The 21,921-nt window shown below is 53.5% G+C and overlaps 1 protein-coding gene across 8 annotated transcripts in view; it reads left to right on the top strand.

Annotated features, from left to right (window-relative positions):
* Positions 1–18,292, top strand: part of TBC1D16 (TBC1 domain family member 16) — a 31,431-nt gene extending 13,139 nt beyond the window's left edge. For all 8 annotated transcript variants that reach the window (XM_074922114.1, XM_074922110.1, XM_074922111.1 and 5 more), the window contains 9 exons: positions 8,772–8,969; positions 9,783–9,930; positions 10,987–11,154; positions 11,801–11,949; positions 12,745–12,879; positions 13,627–13,813; positions 14,901–15,080; positions 15,585–15,731; positions 16,129–18,292. In XM_074922114.1, the coding sequence (XP_074778215.1) occupies positions 8,772–8,969; positions 9,783–9,930; positions 10,987–11,154; positions 11,801–11,949; positions 12,745–12,879; positions 13,627–13,813; positions 14,901–15,080; positions 15,585–15,731; positions 16,129–16,374 (1,558 nt within the window). In that variant the 3' untranslated portion in view covers positions 16,375–18,292. The remainder of the gene's footprint in view (positions 1–8,771; positions 8,970–9,782; positions 9,931–10,986; positions 11,155–11,800; positions 11,950–12,744; positions 12,880–13,626; positions 13,814–14,900; positions 15,081–15,584; positions 15,732–16,128) is intronic.
* Positions 18,293–21,921: the final 3,629 nt, after the last annotated feature.

Consider the following 21,921-nt stretch of genomic DNA (forward strand, 5'->3'; position numbering starts at 1 on the left):
AGATGTGTCGCGCATCCTGTTGTTAAGCCTCTTCCCAGGGAGCTAATCAGTAAATTACCTTCTCACGGGGGAGCGGAGGTGCAGCCCTGCGGAGGGCGGCAGCAGCTGCAGGAGCGGGTGGTTACAGAGCCGACGGGGTTGCATCATGTTGTTTTGGCAGCTCACCTGAAAGGCTGGGTGCTGCTCAGACCCTGCAGAATAAACAGGAGGCGAAATTATAGGGGAAATGAGCTGAAATTAGCGTGAACTGGCAGGAGCTCTGGAGTCATCAAGAGGTTGGGAATTCATCGCTGTTGTAACAGAAGTGATTATATTCTTGGAACCAGGAAAACTGGTCACAGACTTCAGAATCTCCTGTAACTTCTAACAGCACCTCGTGTCGTGCTGCCCGGGGATGAGGGCGCGGGGGGGCCTCGCTGCTGTGGCTCGGGGCTCCCCTTCCCCAGTTTGCCTGAGCTGGCGTCGTTTATGATGTAAGACACCGAAGCACCTAATTCCATTTGTACCCAGAAATATCCCCAAATCCTTCACCTGTCAGAGGGATGGTCCTTTTTCTTTTCTCCTTGAGTCACGGGGTAGGTGTAACCTTCTCCAGGGCGGTACTTTTGGGTGGTCGCCCGGAGCTGGGCGCTGGGAAGAGGAGCTGGCCCCGGCCGCTGCCCTCAGCAGTGCTGTGTAATCGGTTGGAGTTGTTACGGCTGCGGAGCTGAGGAGGTTGGACAGATCCAAGAGATTGCGGAGGCATACGGCTCTATCTTGCTTTATATAAATATTTGAACAGCAAGAACATTAATTATAGCAGGTTTGTTTTTTCCCTCCGTTGGTTTGCTGCCAGATTTCTGTGGAAATGAAAAAAAAAAAAAATAGTGACAGCTAACTTTGAGATCAGGAATTGCAGCTAGCGGGAGGGCGAAGCTCCGGCTGGGGGATTTCGGCGGAGCCGCCGGCGAGGAGCAGGGCAGGTGCTGGCGCCGGGGGAGCGGAGAGGAACGGCTTTGGGCCTCCCCCCCGCTCCCCCCCGGGGTTTTGGGGCTCCAGGCGCCGTTCGGGGAAGCGCTGAACCCCCGTTTCGGAGGCGCAAAGGGCCGCCGTGGCCGTGGCCGAGGCCGTGACCGTGACCGTGACCGTGGGCGCGGGGCGCGGCGTGGCCGCCAGGGGGCGGGCTCCGCTCAGCGGCGCGGCCGCGCTCCCGGGGGCCTCCCCCCCCCTCCGGTGCCCCGCCGGGCACCCCCGGCGCCCCGCGGAGGGCCCGGCCGCTTCCCGCGCCCCTCGGGAGCGCTGGGCCCACCCTGCACCCGGGCTGGGGCCCGGCGGCTCCGCTCCGCTGTTCCCCGCTCGCGGCGTTACCCTGGAGCGGAATGATGGGCACAAGTGCCAGCGCGGGCTTGTCCCAGGGAAGCGGGGCGTCTGGGGGGGAGCGGGCAGCGGGGCGAGGGACGGCTGGGCCGCAGGCCGGCCGCTGCAGAGCGGGACATCTTGCAGGAGCGGAGTAAAACACAACCGGGGCCGTTTCCTCCGGGAGGGATTGCGATAAAGTGCCTTTTCCCAGGATATTCTTGCATTTCTTCTGTTCCTTATTTATACGATCGGAACGCCCAGAAATCCTAATTGAGAGCGGAGATAAATGCTGCTGGCAGGTATCCATAGCTTTGTGAGGGAAGAATTGCGTTAACTGGATCAAAATAAAGAGCATGTCCCCTCTAAGAAGTACAACAGTATATGCAAATAAATCTGCATAGCCTCTGTCGTCTTGGCTCGGTCCTCGCAATTATAACAGCATTAAGCGTTTACAATAACTCTGAAACATGCTTTTAGTCAGCTCTCCTTTTTCCTCTCCCTTTTCTGCTACTCGAAGAAAGCTCTCCCCTTGGGAAATCCGCATTGTATTGTGGAAACAGTGAAATTCTCTCTGGGTGGTGCTGGCTCTGCTAATACTGGGTCAGCAGCAGTGCGGAGTCCGGGGAGTTGGTTAACTTTGTCTGTCAGTAAAAAGTCCCCCTGAAATTCCCAGTTCATTGCTTAGAGCCAAGAATACAAGAACAAAGGTAATCTTCAGGGCTTTCAAGGGACCGGGGTTTTGAAGGCTTGATTGTAATTAGCATAATTAGTGTAGAATTTTATTTTTGCATGGATAGAACTGAAAGAAAAAAAGCAAAGTAATCCATTGATTTTAAATATAAAATAAACACTGGTAAGAAAGGTCCCCTTTTCCAGTCTGGAATAGGCTGAAAAGCAAACATTCTTTTTCGGGCTTTGCTGAGAAATCACTTTTTCCATCTAAGGAATTTTTTTTTTAAGTGTTGCGTTTCGATTGATTTATTAATGAGCTAAAGCCGAGGCATGAGGTGCCCCTTCTCTGTATGGATTGTAGAAATCTGCCATTCAGCTTTTGGAATATTTTCCTTCCTTAAGATGAAGGTAACATTTGCATCATTGAGCAGCGTAGGCTCGGCTCTAAATGATTTGTTGTGTTTGGCTTCTTGGGAGCTGTGTGTATTTTATTCATAAGCATCAAACTGCTAATTCTGCCCCCGCTACCTCACTGCAACAAGAAGTCACAGAGAAAAACCTTGCTTGGGTTTTCCCTAAGTAGCCTACACCTGCCTGGGAGTCTCATCTGCGAAAAACAGATTGCTTGTCTTTTAACTGAAGGTAGATGTGTGTCACATTCCAGGCTTCGATTGGATAAAAGAGATTAAAACACACATTAATTCACTACAAACTTCTGATTTTTATTTTTTTTTTCCCTTCCCACTTGCATTCAAAATAATTAGCTCAAGAATTCTTGGTTTATTTTGTTTTCCTTCTGGTTTCATTCACGGCCGTTGGAGGGAACCCCTTGGAGGTGAGCGGGGCTGTTTTTCTAATGCCCCCTCTTGCTGCCTAAAATCGCTCGGCTTCCCTTCAGGCCACGAGCACTCGGAGGAAGGAATCGGGAGCAACAAAGCCCCCAGTGTAGTGTGGCTTCTGGCCCAGCGGCCGCCCCGCTCGCGGCGCGGGGCAGGGAGGCAGCCGGGGCCCCGCCGCAGAGGTGGGTCACCCCGGGACCCGCACAGCCCCGCTTCTGGGGGAACCCGGGAGGGGGAACCGGCGGCAGAGGCGGCCGCTGCCCGTCCTACCTGCGCCGGGGGCTGCGTCTGCTCGGGGCAGGCAGCAGGGTGCTGCAACAGCCCTCGCCGTAGCCCCGTAAAGCAGAACAAATTGTTTTGATCTTTATTTCTCAAGGACAAACCAATTACGCCTATCAGAAGGCAAAGCTGCATAATCGAGTTTCCTTGAGTGCCCCGTTTCGTTGTGTTAAAATGTTTTATTTGCCGGGCTCGCCTTCACAAAGTTGATGTTAATCCAGAGCCCCGGCCCCGATCCCGCACTCGCAGCCCAAGGTCGGAGGGTGAACGCAGAAGTTGCTGCCCTGCCCGCGGCGGGCGGCACACGGAGCCTGGTAACCACAAACCACCTTCTGCCCCTTTCCTGGGCGGGGAGAGGGAGGGATTCCAACGCTTTTCAGATAGAAACAGCTCCTCTGAATATCGTTAATTACATTAACAGTGCGGAGAGTGACTAACAACAATATGCTGACTTCGAGAAGCGCCGTTGAATCTGCTTCCTGGTGCCGAGCATGAAAGGATACAATTATTTTTCATAACCTTTTATTTTCCCTTTACGGCGAGCTAAGCAAAGCAAGTTTGTCAGAGGCAGAGTGCTCCTAATTTGGTCTCCAGTGACCTCTGCAGCCGTGATTGGCAGCCTGGTGTCAGGGAGGAACTTGTGCCTGTGAGACAGAAATGAGCAGAACAAATGCCGTAGGACAGCTTGGGTTCCCTGGAGGACACAGGCTAAAAAAGGTGAAAGAAGTGCAATTACAGGAGGTTTTCAGCACGGAAAGTTAATTAGCTACTAAATAGCATTTAGTGCAGTTCAGCGTGGGGAAATTTATGTTTTGAAAGCAAACAGATCGATGGAAAGCCTGTGGAACAAGCTTTTGGAAAGTCCACGTTGACATACGTGTACTTTGTACCGTAACGGCCTGCGCAGTTTTTCGCAGCTTTCCCCAACAAATAGGAAGAATTCTTAGATTTGTTTCCACGCGTGTTTGCAGACGTGCAGAGACGCTTCCACAGGAGGATGTTTTGACATTTAATTTCAGACATTAATTCCAGACTAACACCTTTTTCCCTGTTCGCTGAGGTCAGTGTAAATGGATTCTGTTCGGGCTCTCTGAGGGAGAGGCGCTTCAGGTTCCAAATCTTTTCGGCCAAAGGGTGAATTTCACACAATCCTTAACCCAGTTACTCGTTTGCGCCCATCAGATGGGAGTAGCCGGTGCGACTGCAGCGTTTCGGTGTCACCGTCTGAGTCCGCGTGGCCGCGCTCCTCTGGGAGCAGGCGCCGTCCCACGGGTGTCCTTCCAGTCCTTCTCTGCAGCCTGCACAGAACGAGCAGAAATATTTTGACAATTTTTTTCTAATCCCAGATTACCAGTCTGTTTTCTTTTGCATGTCTTTTATATGTTGCTGAAGTCAGCTTGTTTCACAACTCATTATATATGTACATTGTCAAGGACACTTTTTAATCAAAACAATAGATTTGGGTTCCAGCTGCCCGAGATTACCTCACTTTGTACAGTCACTACAGCAAATTTTTAGGCGTTTCAGGATAACTTTGAGCTTTTATCGATGGATTATTTCTCTGAAGCTCTCTGTATTTTAGGCAGCTGATGCTGCCATGAGCTATTTCACCTTGCTGGAAAGAAGAGGAACCTGGAAGGTCAGTGCCTGTGGGGAATAGTGGAGAAAGAGAAATGCTAACCCCTGGGGAGGAAAAGGGGCATGTAATTCCCATTACATGGATGCTCATACATTATGATGATACTTATTGTCTGTAAATGATGCCTCAGAATCCAGCGTGCAGGCGCAGCTCGGCTGTAAGGAGAGCTGTTATTAGCCACGGCGTGCTTTCGTGCAGCGGTGACAGAGAGCCAGCCGGGGGGGCTGGCTCCTGCCAGAGGCTCTCTGGGAGCCGGGTTTAAACCACGACAGGGCGGTGCACGCTGACAGCTTAGGTAACTGCTGTAATCTTCAGCCCCTTTCCCTCTTATAATTACATTTGTCACATCAGGTCGTAAAATGAGTTACTAGATCTTTGTTGCTGAAATAGTCTTCCCATGTAATTGGTGCAGGTCTCTGCCCTGGCTCTGTAATCGTTGGGTTTATCTCTCTCTAGGCCGTAGGTGTGTGCAGATGTTTTGGCCGAGCAGTGAGTTAGGTCCCATTACTCCATCACTGCACGCCCCAAGCCCGCAGAGGGCCCGCGCGGCGGGAGGGGACGGTGCCTGCCTTGCGCAAGCGCCCGCTGGCCTAGGGCCCGCAGAACCTCGAGGAGTGCAGGTAGGGTTGATTGTAGTTGGTTGTCGAAAACACATCACCAGCAAGCATGAGATGTATTTTGAGACAAAAGAGTAATGGGACTGCAGTAGGGGAAAAGGCTTAAGTGGAATCATGAGTATGTCCGTGGGTTTCTTGCTTCAGGTTTTGCTAATCCTCCTTTTTTTTTTTTTTTTTTTTCCCCCTGTCCCTTTTATTCCCGGGGATCATTGCACTTGTTCTCTTGTTTTGCTGAGCAGTGCTGTATACTAGCCTGACGCTCTGTTTTTCCTGGATCCCACAACCCAAAGTCTCTCTGGAATGTTCCTCCAGCTATTTGCCTTGCAGTGCTTCAGCTCCCTGCTTTTTGCAGGGCGCTCTGGTATGAATTCCTCATCTAACAGATAAAATAGTTTGACAAATAATAAATTCTTCCCTTGCATCTGCATGTCTTGTGTGCCTAGTTAGAGGACTCCCCAAAAGCCACAAAATTAGCATTGATCATACTACTTGTTACTTACAGAATGATCTCAAAGTTATTTTAAAAAGCAGTCCAACAGATTAGAATCTTCACAATGTTTTTTTTTTTTCAGTCAATATATACAGGAAAAAGTAATTTTAAATGCAGTGAGGTTTTTTCTCTTAATTTCCACAGCGACTGAGCGTGCGCCGGTGTCTGAGGCACTGCTCTCTCTGCGCCTGTGCTGTGTATGAACGTCCCTGTTCATCGGCCTCTGGGACAGGCGTGGGGTGCACAGATGTCTCTTTCAGATTTCATCTTCTACATCAATGAAAACATTGGAATTTCCCTGGGCTGCACACTCCGAGGCACCCTGCGTACACTTGCTGGCTTTTTGCTGTCCAGAAAGGGCAAATCCACTTACACGTGTTGCTTCAGATTGCTTACGTGTATGTTGGATGCGTCTGCAAGCTTGTAGCCGGTGGCTAAATGTGAACTGTAAACATTTGTCTTGAAAAAGCATTTCCAGAAACTAGAACGTTGCCAGCATGTTGTGATGTGTGTGTCCAGCCTCTGAGTTTTCGGGTAGCTGCTCGTGTATCTGGAGCGGGTTTCGGTGACGGCGCGGGAGGAGCTGCCGCTGGCAGCAGCCGTGTGCTCGGCGGAGCTGCCGAGGCCCGGGGATCGAGGCGAGCCCGGCCAGCTCTGCGGGGAGCCGTCGCCTCCTGGCAGCCGTCCCGCTGCCACTGGTCCTTGGAGATGAGGCTCTGGGAGAACGGGCGCGTTGGCCTCTGACGGGAGAACCACGGGACAATGATCCTCACAGCCAACCCGTCTTCCAGCCCGGTGCCGTACCGACCAGTTCATCTTTGCAAGAGTTTTAGAAAATTGGTTGCCTCTGCTTAGTCCTTGAGCTAGTTTGAGTCATCTCTTCCAGGAAAATCCTGTGTAACCAGCTGTGGCTGTTACGAAGTGTTGCTCCATAAATACCAGCTGCTTATAGCAAGCAGTCCAGCACGAGTGTCTTGTACCAGGACTCTCATTACTTTTGCATTAACACGAGGTACCGAATGGTTTAGAGAGTGTTATGTTTTGCAGCTTTATCAGAAAGTAACGCTTGATTTTTCACAAAGGTCAGTACAGTTTTCACGGAAAAATTCACAAGGTGCAGAGGTGATGGTGTGTAGCTGCGCTCGAGACTGGAAGTATCCCGGGGTCTAACCTAGAAAAACTGCTGCCGTTCCTCTTTGAGTGAGCCTGGGTGTGTCGGGTGATCCCTGCTCACATGGCCCTGCTGCCGTGCCACTTCCCAGCCCTCCGAAGGGCTCCAATGTAAGTTCTCCTTTGATGCTTTCTTTCAGAAAAATGGAGCAGCACAACTTCACGAACAGAGCGGCGAGGCCGCTCTTTTAGCTGAAAGTAAAGCAGACTTGGTCTCATCTGCATAATGCTGCAGGACCGGGCAAGGGGGCTCGGGGATTTATTCCCCATGCGTGTGGGCGCCGAGGTTTTGAGTCGTACATTTGAACCGGGCACCTCGCAGGGGCTCGGTTAAAAATTTAACCCACAACTAACTGGGATGTCCGGAGAACTGGCCATTGGAACGCAATGACCTGAACCACGGGTAGATGCTGCAAATAAGGCTTGTCCCTGTGGAAGAGGCACTGTAGCCAGGCTTGGAAAGCATACTGATGTGGTGTGCTGCAGATGCATGCTGAGTGTGTGATTTTCAGCGTTCAGTGCCTACATTGTTAGATAAGCGGATTAGAAAACATTGCATAAAGTGGCATTGCAGGGGGCTGTCTTTATACCTGCTACTTGCCTTGTTTTGCAAACCCTGATTTCACAGTGGAACCCATTCAGAGCTTGCGCTGGGATTGTTCACATGTATTGGCCTTTTTAAGAATCAAGGGGTCACAGTTTCAGATTCACTTAATTCTCAAAGCAGTGATATTTTTCTTTTGGGATCAGGGCTGGTGGCGGGCATGTGGGGTTTTTTTTAATCTAAACTCAGTTTACTCTTAAAGATAAATGTCTGGGGTGCAGCGAGCTCTGGGCGTGTTGGGAAATGGTTGGGTTCACTCTCTCTACGTGGTGGTGGGTTAAAGAGCTCGTGTGTCATCTCCTGCTCCTTCACTCTCTGAAGTTTTGAGTTTGCAAGCAGAAACCATTTGTCTGAAGTTCATACACATGAATCCAGGCTTGTCAGGTCCGCTTGCGAAGGTGTAAAGGGAAACTCGAGCTCTGGGGCAATATCTTTGGGTCTTACTGGTCACTGAGGGGGTTTGCCCGATGGGATCCCCAGTCAGTGCTGCCGGCTGGGTGCTGAGGCGGCTGCTCGAGCCGTGGGACAAGAACTCTTCTCCGTGGGAAGTTATTCACTACGTGGTGCTGGACCTGCTGACGCAGCCCGTCAGGCACCCCTGCCTCTGCTCTCAGGTTTTATCCACAGCCCGAGGTTTTCCATCTGGGGGGTGATGGATCCAGAGGCGGAATGGACTGGGGGGGTCCCGCAGCCCAGGGCTCTGTGCCGTGGCTGGGGAGCGGGCAGAGCTGCTGCAGGGGGGGTCCCAGCCTGGCCCTTGTGCTGCGCCGAAGGGGCCGGGCCGGGCCGTGCCTGGAGGAGTCCGGGCTGTTCCCACCCCGGGCTTCTTAATTTTTGCCTTCTAAAGTCAGGTGTTTTGAGGCTTCGGCTCTCCCCAGTTCTGCATGCAATGTAGGAACAGACCAAAAAATCGGCTCGTTTTTTGGTCTGATAGGGAATTAATTGAATTAAAAATCATTTATGCGGGCTGTCGGTTATTGACTCCTTAGACCTGCACCGAATTCCAATTTCAGAGCTCTGACAAAAGATTTTTAACGTGGAGCATCTGTGGTTATTGGGTGTAACTGCAGTCGTCTTTGGCTGATGTCTTGTGGGGCTTCTCCCTCCCCGCTCTTGCCTGCAGGGACACGTGTGCCAATCGCATGACCTGCTCCACCAGCTCTGCCTCCAGCCTCGACACCGGTGCCCAGTTCCAGGAGAATAACGGGCAAACGCAGAGCACCAGATGGGACGAACAGCAGAAAGTCTTTGCCCTCGAGCAGGTCTGCGGTGTCTTCAGAGTGGACCTGGGACAAATGAGATCCCTTCGCCTCTTCTTCAGGTACGGTGTTCCTGCGTGGGGTGCCTCTGTGTGCCCGGGGTCCGCGCTCGCTGGCGCTGTGGGGGCAGGCGGCTTCTGCCGTCCTCCGTGGAAGTCTCTCCCTCCGTCAGCCTTCCCAAGGAGAGCCTCTGTATTACAGTTATGGGGTCTGAAGGATTTTTTTCCCTAGTAAGGTAAAGGTTGCTCTTCGCTATCTTACCAAAAATGTTGAAAAGAACCTGGAGGTGTGGAAAAAATCTCTTTATCTACAGCACCTTCTCCTCTGCCTGCCCCTCCCCGGGGCTCCTCTAGGGTCTTGCTGCTCTTAGCCTCTTCAGTTGTCTTTCAAATTATTACAAAAGATACTAAAACCAGTTTTACTCTTCACTCTCACTCCCTGCTTCTTTAGACAATGCAGTGTGCGACCGAGTCCTCACGTCCCTAGGAGCTGACTTTGTGTACTGCCCTAATATTGCTGGAGCAGACTTCTTGTGGGTTTTTCTCCAGGGAAGACAAAATTTAATTCCCTCACGTGATGGAGGGGTGAAAGAGTGCTGTTAGCAGGCACGAGTGGAGCTTCTTGGGGAAAATGGTCACGATGGCCATGTCACAGGATTTTATAGAATATCTCACGTTGGAAGGGACCTGTGAGGATCATCAACTCCCAGAGCTGTGAAATTACTTCTGTGCCCTGTTTTAAGGGATAACTCGCTGCTACACTTCTTTGTAATTTGCTTCCCACTCCCCTCAGCTGATGTGCCCCCCGCCCGCCCGGCCCCTCGTTATCCTGGGCAATAACCGCAGGCTGTTCTCCCCCGTGGTTCTGTCCCACAGCGATGAGGCGTGCACCTGCGGACAGCTGGTTGTGGCGAGCAGGGAGAGCCAGTACAAGATCTTCCATTTTCACCATGGTGGCCTGGATAAACTGTCCGAGGTGTTCCAGCAGTGGAAGTACTGCACAGAGACGCATCTCAAGGACCAGGTACCCGAGCGAGGCTGATGGGGCAAAGAGGGGTTTTCCAGCAGGTGGTTCACACGTAACGCTTGTAGCCAGGGCAGTGCGTTGGGACTGAAGCCGTGAGTTCACGTTCCCACTCAGGCAGAAAGCTCCAACGTCTTGGATGTTGTTTGGGATGCGACCGCGGTCGGAGGCGAGGCCTCTCTCATACTCGCTCATCCCCATCCATTCCTGTCCTGCCTGTGGGATATGGGGGAAGATAATCCAGAAGACTTGCTTGGGGAGTTATTTTGCTAGACCCGACAGGTCAGCACGGTACTTCAGGCATGTAAGGTGACTTTGGAAATCTGCAGTGGTAGGTCTGAAATTCTGTCAGAGTCTTTCATCCATTTTGTGAAGCGTAGCACACCTCTTGGAAAATGTTTTGACAAGGCATCTTGCCATATTTTGTTCAATCTACATACAAATGTGATAAGAGCTCTTTAATTATCTGTTTAAGATACTGTATGTGCTTATTAGAAACAGTGATTTTTAAATTTCCATCCTTCCCACAGAGCCCCCTGCTGCTTTTCTTATTATGGTCGCATGGGCTCACTTTTTGCATTGAACAACCTTTGATTTTTAAATTAAATGTCAGCTGCAGTCTTGCACTGGGATCATGAGTGCCCTTAGAGAGCCTGGCAGTGCAGTTCCCTGCTTGCCTAACAGCAATCCCTTTGTATATGGCCAATCATATGTAATTTATTGCAGGCATTCCTGGCAGGGTGAAGTTTTGCTGTAAGCAGCATTAATTCAGTTTCAGGTCAGGGATAAGATTGGGGGAGGAATGGAAACTAATTTTTTTTTTTTTTTTTTTTACGATGAAGCTGTTTTGTGGCACTCAGATTTTTAATTATTCTAATCACTCTTGCTATTGTAATGGTTAGAATTTTTTTTAAAAAAACCCTTCCCAAGTGCAGCCCCTCAGCGTTTAATCCTACATGAACCACGCAGAAAGGTTTTCCTGCTCTGAAAGCTGCTCCGCTGCTATCTCTGGCTCCTGCCTCCAGTTTTTTTTTTGTCTCGTTTTCCCCGGTTCAGCAGCTTGCTGATGAAAAAACCTGTATGCAGTTCTCCATCCGCCGGCCCAAGCTGCCCTCCTCGGAGACGCACCCGGAGGAGAACTCCTACAAGCGTCTGGACGTGTCTGCCTGGCTCCATCACCTGAATGAGGCCGGGCAGGTGGAGGAGGAGTACAAGCTGCAGAAGGTGAGCGGGGCGGCTGCTCTGGTCCTTTCTCTCCTGCCGCGGAGGGCGAGGCCCCGGGCGGAGGGTGCAGGAGTTTTCGTGCTGGGGGCGAGAACTGGGCGGCCGAGGGGCACAGAGCCGCCGGGCCGGAGGCCTCGCTGGCGCTGCAGGCGGGGCTGCTGCGGGCGGCGGGGGAGAGCATCTCCCTGAGCCGTCCGCCTTCTGCTGCCGCTTGGCATCACGAAACCGAAGCGTCCGGGGCGAAATGTGGCGTGAGCAAATCAAAGAGGGAAAAACCGAGATTACTGTCTGAACTAAGGCAAGGCTTGCGGGGGAGCGCTGGGTCCGCGTCCTGAGAGAGAAGTTTGCAGCGCAATGCAGTCTCCAAGATTGAGGATTAAGCCGTGACATGAGAACGACACGTTAATCATAGAGCCTCTCCAGGGGGGGTTATTGACATTGAAATGAGCCCGATTTGTGTCTCGTCTGGGAATAGAAGGCCAGCACTTTCCCTCTAAACATGTGCAAATTGCAGGAGCTTGAATCAAGGCGTCACTTGTCAGGAAAGAACTGCAAAGCCACCAAAGCACAGTAGCGGGCAGTTTCTTGTTGCTGGTTTTGGGAACGTTAAAACCGCACCAGTCATAACTTCTGCTCCTTCTTCCAGGCCATTTTCTTTGGTGGGATTGATATTTCCATCCGTGGGGAGGTGTGGCCCTTTCTGCTCCGCTACTACAGCTACGAGTCCACCTCCGAAGAGAGGGAGGCACTGAGGCTGCAGAAGAGGAAGGAATACTTTGAGATCCAGGAGCAAAGGTAACAGAGCGGCTTCCTCCTCCCCTGCTCATCTCTCCCCGGGCCTGAGGTCGCAGGAACACTGCGGGTGCTGGAGGGAGTCTCTGCCTCCTTCTCTTCGGGAGAAGCTGATGGGAGCGGAGGAGGGAGAGGGATGGCAGAGGAGGTGTATCGGGCTCAGCTGACCTCTCGGGAGCCCAGAGCTAACACCACACAGCTCAAGGATTATCTTACTTGGGGTCTTGAAACAGGCTCCTCAGTCCCAGGTAGGGAAGCTTATCTCACAGGCAAGACTGCAAGCTGAGCGTGCTTGGTTTAGCACACAGAAGGTGAAAATGGGATCTTATATTTCTTTGTAAATATATCCAATGTAAGAACTGGAAAGAAGAGGGGATATCTAATTCAACAGCGTTATTACTGCAAGAATTGTATGTTGTAATCGAGTTGTGGGTACATTTAAGCTGGAGAGGGACAGCAGTGTTATTAATTAGGAGACAATCAAAACAGAGTGGTGAGTTCTGGTGTGCCACCCACAAGGAGCAGTGGAGAGCTGAGTCCGACTGCTGCTGAAGTGGAGTTTATCACAGAAAACACATCATGTCATCCCATTTATAACCCAGGAGGCTCCTTCTAGTAATTCCTCTGGTCAGAAAATCTGCTGTTCTGACAGACCTGCTTGTCTGCTTTTCAGGTGATAAGAAAACTGCACGGGGATAATTTTTCCCTGAAAACTCAGGCTGAAATAAGGCTTTTTGTTCCTTGCGGCAATCATATCCCTCTCTCGACAATGTCCTCCTGTCGCTGCTCCGTTTTCAGGCTCTCGATGACTCCGGATGAGCAGAAGGAGTTTTGGTGTAAAGTGCAGTTCACGGTAGATAAAGACGTGGTGAGGACTGACCGCAGCAACCAGTTCTTTCGAGGGGAGGACAACCCAAACGTGGAAACTATGAGGTGAAGTGTCTGACCCTAGTGTCCCAAACAACGTGTTCTACTGACTGTGGGAAAGCTCAGTCCCCTGAAAGCTCAGTGACTTGTGAGTGTGTGCCTGCAGACAGTCGGGTTTCAGCTGGCACCGCGGGAGCCTCGTGGATGTGTAGGCATCAGCTCTCCTTTCCCCCGGGCCCTTCATCTCTGTCCTCTTTGTCTTTTTCAATTCTCGTTTTCCTTTTATATTTTGGTGCCTGTGTGTTGAAAACCCTCTCCTGGACTTTATTTCACTAGTCTGATGTTTGCAGCCGGGTTTATCTGTGTGTGTTAAAGCACCTTGCAGTACTGAGATGCACCTGAGATGACCCGTGTTGCTGCTGCAGCGCTCGCAGCGGGCTGTGCTGCGGCTGGAAAACAGGAGCCTGAAGGAGTTCTGTGCAAATCCGTGCTCTTGGGCTGCTGTGGCCCATCCAGGAGCCTCTCTGGATGGATGCGAAAGTGTTGTAATCCTAAAAAATAATGAGAATTCCAGTTAGGTGTAGGGTTAGTGTGTCTTTGTTTTGCTTCTAGACACAGTTCTAGGGAAAGCGACTCTGTGGGATGCAACAGGCTGCAGAGATGCTCCAAAGTTCACAAGCCTCTGGGTGCAATTGCAAGTTAATCTTTTAGATGGCAGGAGTGATCTGCTGCTGCCTGTACGGTGGGAGTTGGGGTAGAGGGGAAGGGGGCTGCCCTCTCCCTGTCTCACCTCCCCGTTTTCATCTCCTCCAGGAGGATCTTGCTGAACTATGCAGTGTTTAACCCAGCGATCGGATACTCCCAGGGCATGTCCGACCTGGTTGCCCCACTCCTGGCAGAGGTCCTAGATGAGTCGGATACTTTCTGGTGCTTTGTAGGATTGATGCAGAACACCATCTTCATCAGCTCGCCCCGGGATGAGGATATGGAGAAACAGCTGGTGAGGCTGAGTGCTGAGCTCCCTTTCACCCTGTCTTTAGCTTCTCCACGCCCCCCTCAGATCAGAACACGTTGACACATAACCGGGGCTCTCGGGTTCCAGCATGGCGAGTCACACCCCAACACCACAGAATACCCCGCGGATAACATCGATCCTGGGTGACTGGGGCACTCCGGAGGCAGATAGAGCCGATCAACCACCAGAGTAAACTTCCCTTGGCCGTGCCGATCCGAGGAATCTGTTACGAGCAAATGTACTCCGGGCGCTGCTGGCTTTGACTCTGTGCTTCTCCCAGGTGCTGAAGTCACTGGTTTGCCTTTGTCCTGATTCTGGGGCATCTGGTGTCAGTGAGGCAGAGGAGTTGGTTGAGCTGCAGACCTCTTTCTGTTGTTTTTTTTTAAGGTCTTAATATTTTTAATAGATTTTTTAAAATTATGTCCAAATGAAAGCCTAATGTATCTGGCAGTTTCTCAAAACAAGGTGATCTTGTTTACAAATTGGAACTTTTTAGGTTTTAACATGAATGTCAGTTGTTCCTGGTTAAGGTCCTGAAAAACCCATTCTAAACCTGAGCAATCCTGTCCGGGTCACGACGACACTAATTTAAAGTGGCAAAGTTGTGGTGGAAACCCCACGGGAGGCTGCTGGCGGGGCGCAGTTAGTTAACGTGCAGATTTATTCTCTGTGCCTGTATAGTCAGGCTTTCCAAAATCGCTTCATTGCTCAGCCTCAACTGAAATGAGATATTGCCAGAGAGAGCTCTGTCCTTTCTTTTCTCTGGTTTTCGAGGCTCCAGCCACTTTCCTCAGCCTGAGTCTTTCCCCTTCTTTCTTTTCACAACGTAGCTGTCACGGGACCTTCTTTTCACCCTCCGTCCTTCCTTGTGAAATAGCTGCCGTGGCCTGTGAGCTCTGGCCTTTAGTGGTAGATCCAAGCGTGCTCCTGTGCTGTAATACCCAGGCCGTAAGGCTGGAGATTCCTGTGGGAGCAGAGCAGCGTGGGCAGCTCCGCGGGCACCCGGGAGCGGGTGGGGGCTCCCCGGGGCGGCGGGTGGGGGCGGCGCCTCAGCTCAGGGCATCTTTTCCAGATGTACCTGCGAGAGCTGCTACGGCTCATGCACCCACGCTTCTACCAGCACCTTTCTTCCTTGGGAGAGGACGGCCTGCAGATGCTTTTCTGTCACCGTTGGATCCTCCTCTGTTTTAAACGTGAATTTCCAGAGGCCGAGGCTTTGCGCATGTGGGAAGCGTGCTGGGCTCACTATCAGGTTAGAGAGCTGGGCTGGGGCTCGGCGTGTGCTGGGCAGCCGTCTCAGCAAGCACTGCAGAATTTCCTTAAAAGCTCCTTTTGCTTCGTAGAAGATTACCCAAAAGAAGTAGGTGTTGCAGTGGGTCTGTAACTGTCGAAGGGGTTTATCCATGTAGCAGGAGGATGGAGGCTTGCCTCTCCTACTTGAGGGTGTCTGGGCTTCAGGAGGAGATTTTTCAGAAAGTGCTGAACATCCACGTCTGAAGTTCAGACTCCTCTTACACAGCTGGAAAATGTCTTCCCGAAAATGACGAGTCTTGCTTTGAAAGCCGTGGTGCAAACCTTGCTGCCGCGCTGTAAAGCCTTGGATTCAGAATCCACCAATAACTCACTTTCTGGGCACCACTCGGCAAAACTGGAAGGAGAACAAACTCTGCTGAGGACGAGCTTGTGGCGGGTGGGGAGGTGAGGTCAGACCTCGGCCTCCACCTGCCGTACTCCAGCCCCTCTTTTCTCACTGCAGACAGACTACTTCCACCTCTTCATCTGCGTGGCGATCGTGGTGATTTATGGGGACGATGTCATCGAGCAGCAGCTGGCCACTGACCAGATGCTGCTGCATTTCAGCAACCTGGCGATGCACATGAACGGCGAACTGGTGCTCAGGAAGGTAAATGCTGACGGGGGCTGAGCCTCAGGTCCCAGAGATGAGTCAGAGCATTGAGAAAATCAGGGACTGATGAGGAATCTCTCGCATCTCCTGCATCCCCCTGCAGGCCTGGGCCCTGGGAGGGTGGGGCGCTGCAGAGATAGGGGCAGTTGCGGAGGGGTTGGGGCTGCGGTAAGCCCTGCACGCGCGGAGGGGGCAGGAGCCAGCCCTTGGTCTCGGTGCCGCGGTGCCCCGACCGCCGCGGGGCAGGGGCTGTCCTCCTTCAACCGTCGGGTTCGGCGCAGGGGGGACGCGGAGGGACGCTCCTCTGCTGGGGCTTTGGCTCTCCTGCGGTAGCCAGGCAGGAGGCCGCGGGCCCCGGCGAGGAGGGAATGACTTCTGTCTGTCTCCCCTCCAGGCGAGGAGTCTGCTCTATCAGTTCCACCTCTTCCCCCGCATCCCCTGCAGCCTGCACGACCTGTGCAAGCTCTGCGGGACGGGGATGTGGGACAGCGGCTTCATCCCGGCTGTGGAGTGCTCGGGCCATCACCCGCAGTCCGAGAGCTGCCCCTACGGCGGCCTGGCAGAGGGCTCTTCCCCTAAACCAGGGCTCGAAGGCAAGAGAGGCTTGAAAACACGGGACGTCTTTGCTTTCCGAAAATAGCTGTAGAGGAACGGGATGTGACAGCGGACGAGGGAAAAGCAGGAAGGATGTGCATAGGAAAAAATGTGGAAGGCAGAAATGGAGGAATAGTTTGCCAAGACTCCTGGGAAGACCAAAAGGTGGAGAATGGAAGAAGAATTCCATCACTCTACAGGGGAAGCAAATTCCAGTGCACTGCTGGTGGAACCTGAACAAAATGCATCAAACCAGGAACAGCGTTTGCACGTGCTTGGATTTGATTTTGTTACAAACACGCTTTTTCTAGGTCTTAACAAGGACTTTTTATTCTGCCTCTGGGATTGGGCTGGTTAGCAACCACCACTTTGTTACTTGCTGATGAGAAATGAGAACACTAATGAGAGCCAAGTACGACCAGCAGCGTTTGTGGGTCAGGTGGAGGGAGCAGAGCTGAGGCAAAACCTCTGCCTGCCACGTCCCTTCATCCGCAGCGTCCCAGGCGCACGCGCTCTCTGCTTCAACCAAAACGTGCAGCTTAGTGGCTTCTCTCTAAAGCCATAAAGACAGTTTTAATTATAATCTGCCAAAAATGAAACTGCAGGCTACCGGGATTTCAGGGAAGGTGTCTGCTGTGTTGGCGAGGAAGAACTGCTCACCTAAAGGTCTTGTCTCCCGCCTTTTCTTTTTTCATATGGTATACTGGCATGAATTTTTTTTTCTATTTGTACAGAAAGTGTACAGCCACAGGTCCTAAAGCACTGCTTTTGTGTAGTCAGGGTATTTCAGACACCTTCCAAAGTTTACTTCGTGATGTTACAGCAAAGCTGTTTCTTTCTGCTGACAGCTACAGACTTTCGACACTCGTTTATGGAAGTCTGTTGTTCTCAGTGTGTATCCCGTTGTGTTTCCTTTGGCTCTTCTCAATTACTGAATATTTACTGTCCTTGTCCTCACCATAGGCTGTAGCACAAACACCCCAAGAGGGCTTCAGGCTCTTCAGGTGGTTCCAGGTGCTCACCCTCTTCCCCATCCCAAAGTGAAAATGCAACTTGGTTTGGCACAGTCGTTTTTGCTGAGCTCCGTCTCTGATAAAAGGTTTCCCTTGAAGTATTTCTGAATGGACAGCATCTTTCTCCTCTTGTCCTCCGTAAAATTTGCCAACTAGAAGTGGAGCTGGGGCCTTGAGCGCAGCCACGTTGCCAAATGTCCTTACCAAATTCCGTGGCATCCCAAGGCGTGTCCTGAGCCAGCGTTTGTGCCAAACAGAGCCGGGGGAATCGTTTCCTTGTAAGAATGAAAAAGGCGACGAGGGGATGGCGGGCAGTGCTGGCTTTGCTGCGTCCCTCTGCACGGCGTATGAAGTCTCGCAGCCGTCCCGCTCCCCCTCCCGTCGGCCACGCTGCTGCTCCCGGGCGGCCGCTCGGCCTGCCGGCGGGGAGAGGCTTTTCAGCTTTGCCTTCAGGCTCGTTTGTCCCATCGGCAGCACGCCTGGAAAACCCTGGATCCTCGTGCACAGCGCTGCAGCGGGTTCCTGCGTCTGACAAGCCAATTTCTCTAAAAATCTCCCCGCAAGGCCTTACCCAGAGCCTGTTGTGGAGCGCGTGGGCCCTGCCGGGAAGTCTGGGGTGCCCTGTGTGACCCCAAGCACACAGCGTGTTCATAAGGGGAAGAGGACTTGGCCCTATGCAGGCACCACGCCAGAGACTGGCTGTTGTGTGGCAGAAGGACGGTTTGGCTCCTGATTTGTGTGCCTTTAATTCAGAGGATGAAAGCCTTCCCCTTGGTGAGAGCACTGGTGAAACCACCGCAGTACCGCACACCTCCAAAATCACCCGGCTTGGGCGGCACCGGGGCTGCGGGAGGTGACCCCGCGCATAAGGGCTGGCGGCTGCTTTGCTGTGAAACGGGGAGTTCTTCGGGATTTATAACGTTTTGGTGAATAATAAAAGTTTGTGTGAGGCACTCGTGTGGTACCGTGCTCTCCCGGCTGGACACGACTCACAGCTTGAGCCGCTCCTCCGCGGCCGTGCCGGGGGACGCGTCGGGTGCCGGTCTGCGCCGCTGCCCCGGGCTCCGCCGCCCGGCGCCGTGTCCTCCCCGCTCCGGGTTCCCGTCCGGCTGCCGGCTTCGAGCGGCGGCTGAAGGAGGGTCTGAAAAACAACGTCACAAAACGCCAGAAGCGTGTCCCGCAGGGCGATGTGGTGACACACAGCCAGGCCGCTCCGGAGGGGGGCAGGAGCCTGCCCCCACCTGCGTCCGGGCTCCGTGCGCCGGGCAGGGACGGGCAGGCCCTGCCTGCACCCCGCAGCTGCCTGTGCCCGCCTGGGGGGCACCAGCAAACACCCGCCACAAGACCCAGCGCTGGTTCGGCTGCAGCGGCCCTTCCCAGCCACTGAAAGACAATAGGGAGACATGAAGTGGATGGGTTTGAGCGTTACTTTTCCGCTATTAAAATGTCATTCAGTGATGTGGAAATCACGCCGGAGCTGTTCAGTTAAAGGCTCTGCACTGCGGATCGCCAGCGCATGGACAAAGCTGGTTTTTCGGTGGGAGCGCGTCGCCGGGGTCAGGTGCTGCCCCTCGGAGCGACCCCGTGCCCGCTGTCCACTGCGGGTCCCGCTGTCCCCTGTGGGTCCCGCTGCCAGCAGATTTCTGGGCTCTCCCCACTGCCGCAGCCCCGGTGCCCCCACCGGGACCTCCCCGCGCTCCCCAGCCCTTGGCAGCAGGACGGGGGGGCTGACAGCCCGGCCGCTCCCAGTTCACCACCAGCGATCGCGTCCCGGGTGACTTGATCCCAGCCCCAGCCTGTTCGTTCACTCTCGAGGCCGTTATTAAATTCCCACTGGATATCCACGCATTCTGAGCGTGTTTGGGGTGGGACGGTGGGGGGACGGGGGTGCAGCCAGCCTGGAGCCCTCTGGCAGCAGCTGGGGTAGAGTCAGGAGCAACCTCGGGGTTCCGCTGCGGTGAGAGGAAGGCGAGAGGTCAAGTGTTGGACAGGGAAAGGTTTCCAGGGTCCTTCTGGCCTGTCCCCAAGATCCCCTTTTCCTTTGTGACACTCTTTGCCATCTGAAAAAAAACCAACCAAGGAACAAAAAAGAAGCTTCTGGCCCCTGCAGAGGAGTAAAGTGGATCCTAGAAACAATGTCCCTCATGTGGCTTCTCTGCTGAATCGCTGCCCTGTTCATTGAATTAGCTGCAGCTGAGCAGCCAAAAATAGACCCTTGCAAAGGTAAATAGTCAGCATAAGCCTCTTTAGACTCAGCCTTGAGCTGACACATCCTTCTGGCTCCCAGTGCCGGGGGGAAGGGGAGCGGGGCGAGCAGGGAGGAACGAGGAGTCCCCGCTCCTGGCAGCGGTGACCCCGCGTCTGTCACCCCGGCGGGAACCCGCTCGCCGGCAGCTGGCGAACCGAGGAGCCGGGACGGGACGGGGCCGCGCCAGCCCAGGAGAGGAGGCACCACCTGCCTCCGGAGGGACCCAGCAAACGGCTTCGCTGGGCCTTGGTGGTGTGCCGGGGGTCTGGGTCGGTGCCGGGGGTCTGGGTCGGTGCCGGGGGTCTGGGTCGATGCGGTCACGGGGCAGCAGCGTTGGGCCAAACCGCTGCTGGAGGGAAAATCCACGTTTGGGAAGTGGAGCGAGGAGGCGGCCGGGTCTCGTGTCCCGGGGGCAGGGTGTGCTCGGACACGGCTGCTTGGCTGTGCTGTTGGAGGGACGCTGCCTGGCAAATGAAAAATTACAGTTCACAAGAACAAAGAGACTCACCTGAGTTATTACAGGCACCAAAGAATTTGAAACCCAACTCAGCTTGGCCCCCGTGGGCTGGCTGATTAATCCCCAAGTCTCTCTGCTTGGGTCGTAAAACCAGACCAGTCTGGCCGGCTGTAGTTCACGGTCACGTCCTGCTCCGGGGCGCTGGCCCGGCCCTGCCCTGCTCCGGGGAGGCTCCGCACGCCGGTTATTTCTCTCATTTAAACATCGCGAAGCCCAAGGTCGATGAGGTTCCACACACCTGGGAGGAAAAGCTGGGGCTGGGGGGAGTCCCTGGCAGAGTCCACGGGTGCTGTGGACTTGCCACGGGGCCACCAGTGACTCCGCAACGAGGAGCTTGTGAGTGGCCGGGCTGGTGCTGCCCATCCCGGGGCCACCGGAGCCACGGTGGAGGAAGCCCTTCTCCAGCAACACGTGCCCAGTCCTCTCCCACGCTGAGTCACACCCCAAAAGCTGCCGGGTCCCCCCCTTCCCCCTCTCCCTGTTGGCTGCTCCGGAACCGGGTTGCTCTAACTGCAAGGCTGGAAATTTAGAGGAAGCTCCTTACATATTTTTGTGGCCAATTTTATTGCAGTCTGTGCTTCAGCCAAGAGCTTCAACATCATCCAAGTACCCAAAAATCGCTGCTCTTTGAATGGAGCTCATGCCTTCTTCTAGTTATGAAAGGCAACTCTCTCTTAGTTCAAGCTTTAAAAGGGCTTTGAAGAATCGTTCTGCTGGGAAGGTCCAGGCTCCTGCGCTTCAAAACCTCTCCAGGTCACAGAGCTGAGCCCTGGCCTCTGGCCTCCCCTCGGGCCGTGCCTGCTGCCGAGCTGGGCTTTTTACCGTGTCCCGCATCCCTCACAGCGGGTTCATGACGTCCCAGCTCACATTCCTTCTCCGCAGAATGAAGTTTTCGAAGAAAAAAGACAGATCTTCTCAGAGCGTGTCTCCTGGCAGCGGCGGCTCCGGCACTGCTGGTCTCTGCCCGCGGCTCCCCCTCCCCGGCTGATCCAACCTGGGGCAGCAGGAAGCTGAGCCGCATGCAGGGATGATCCCCTGAGGCATCCAGACAGAGAATCGGGCAATTCCTCACGTTTCATAGGGTTTCTGCCTTCAAAAAAAACAATTTTTAGGCAATTTTGGTGCTGTGGTCCTGAAATTGCAGTGCAAGTGGTACATGTGGTACCATAACTGTCGAAATCCAGCGTCTGAGTGTGCAGCAGGAGCTCCGTGACCACTCGTGTCCACATGGCCAGCCTCAAACACGTTCAGAAAAGGCCAAAATTTTCCATTTCTGACCTGCGGAATCTGTCTACAGCCGTTTGCCTCCATGTGCCCGTAGGACCCCTTCGGCAGCACGAGGTCTCCAGGACAGCGAATGGGGGGTGCTGGGGCAGAGCACCCCGGGGTGCCGCAGGGCCCTGGGCTCCTCCACCCCCTGCCCCAGAGCTGGGCACCGATTTCTATTTTAAGACAAATCTAAAGGTCTGGTGGTTTGGAGAAGCTTCTCCAGGACGGTTTTGTAAGAGCACGTTCACCTGCCAGGCGGAGAGCGGTGCGTGTTTGGATGCTGCTGCGTTTAATAAGGAAATATTTGGGTAATGTTGTCATGAAGCAAGTCTCGGTAATGAACCCAACAGGCTGGTTTGGTTTTGGGGCGAGATGCTTGAGCACCCTGAGCTGTCGCCGGGGTCTCTCGCTAGAGGGGACCTGAGGGTTCCCCGTGGCAGGGCTGGGGCAGCATCGCTGTAACATCCCTCAGCGGTCCTGGGGGGAAAGGCTTCAACCCGGGGGTGGTGAAAATAAATCTTACATGCTTGAAACGGATAAAAGAAA

This window comes from Athene noctua, chromosome 18, assembly GCF_965140245.1.
Source record: "Athene noctua chromosome 18, bAthNoc1.hap1.1, whole genome shotgun sequence".
In the NCBI taxonomy this organism is placed as follows: Eukaryota; Metazoa; Chordata; class Aves; order Strigiformes; family Strigidae; genus Athene; species Athene noctua.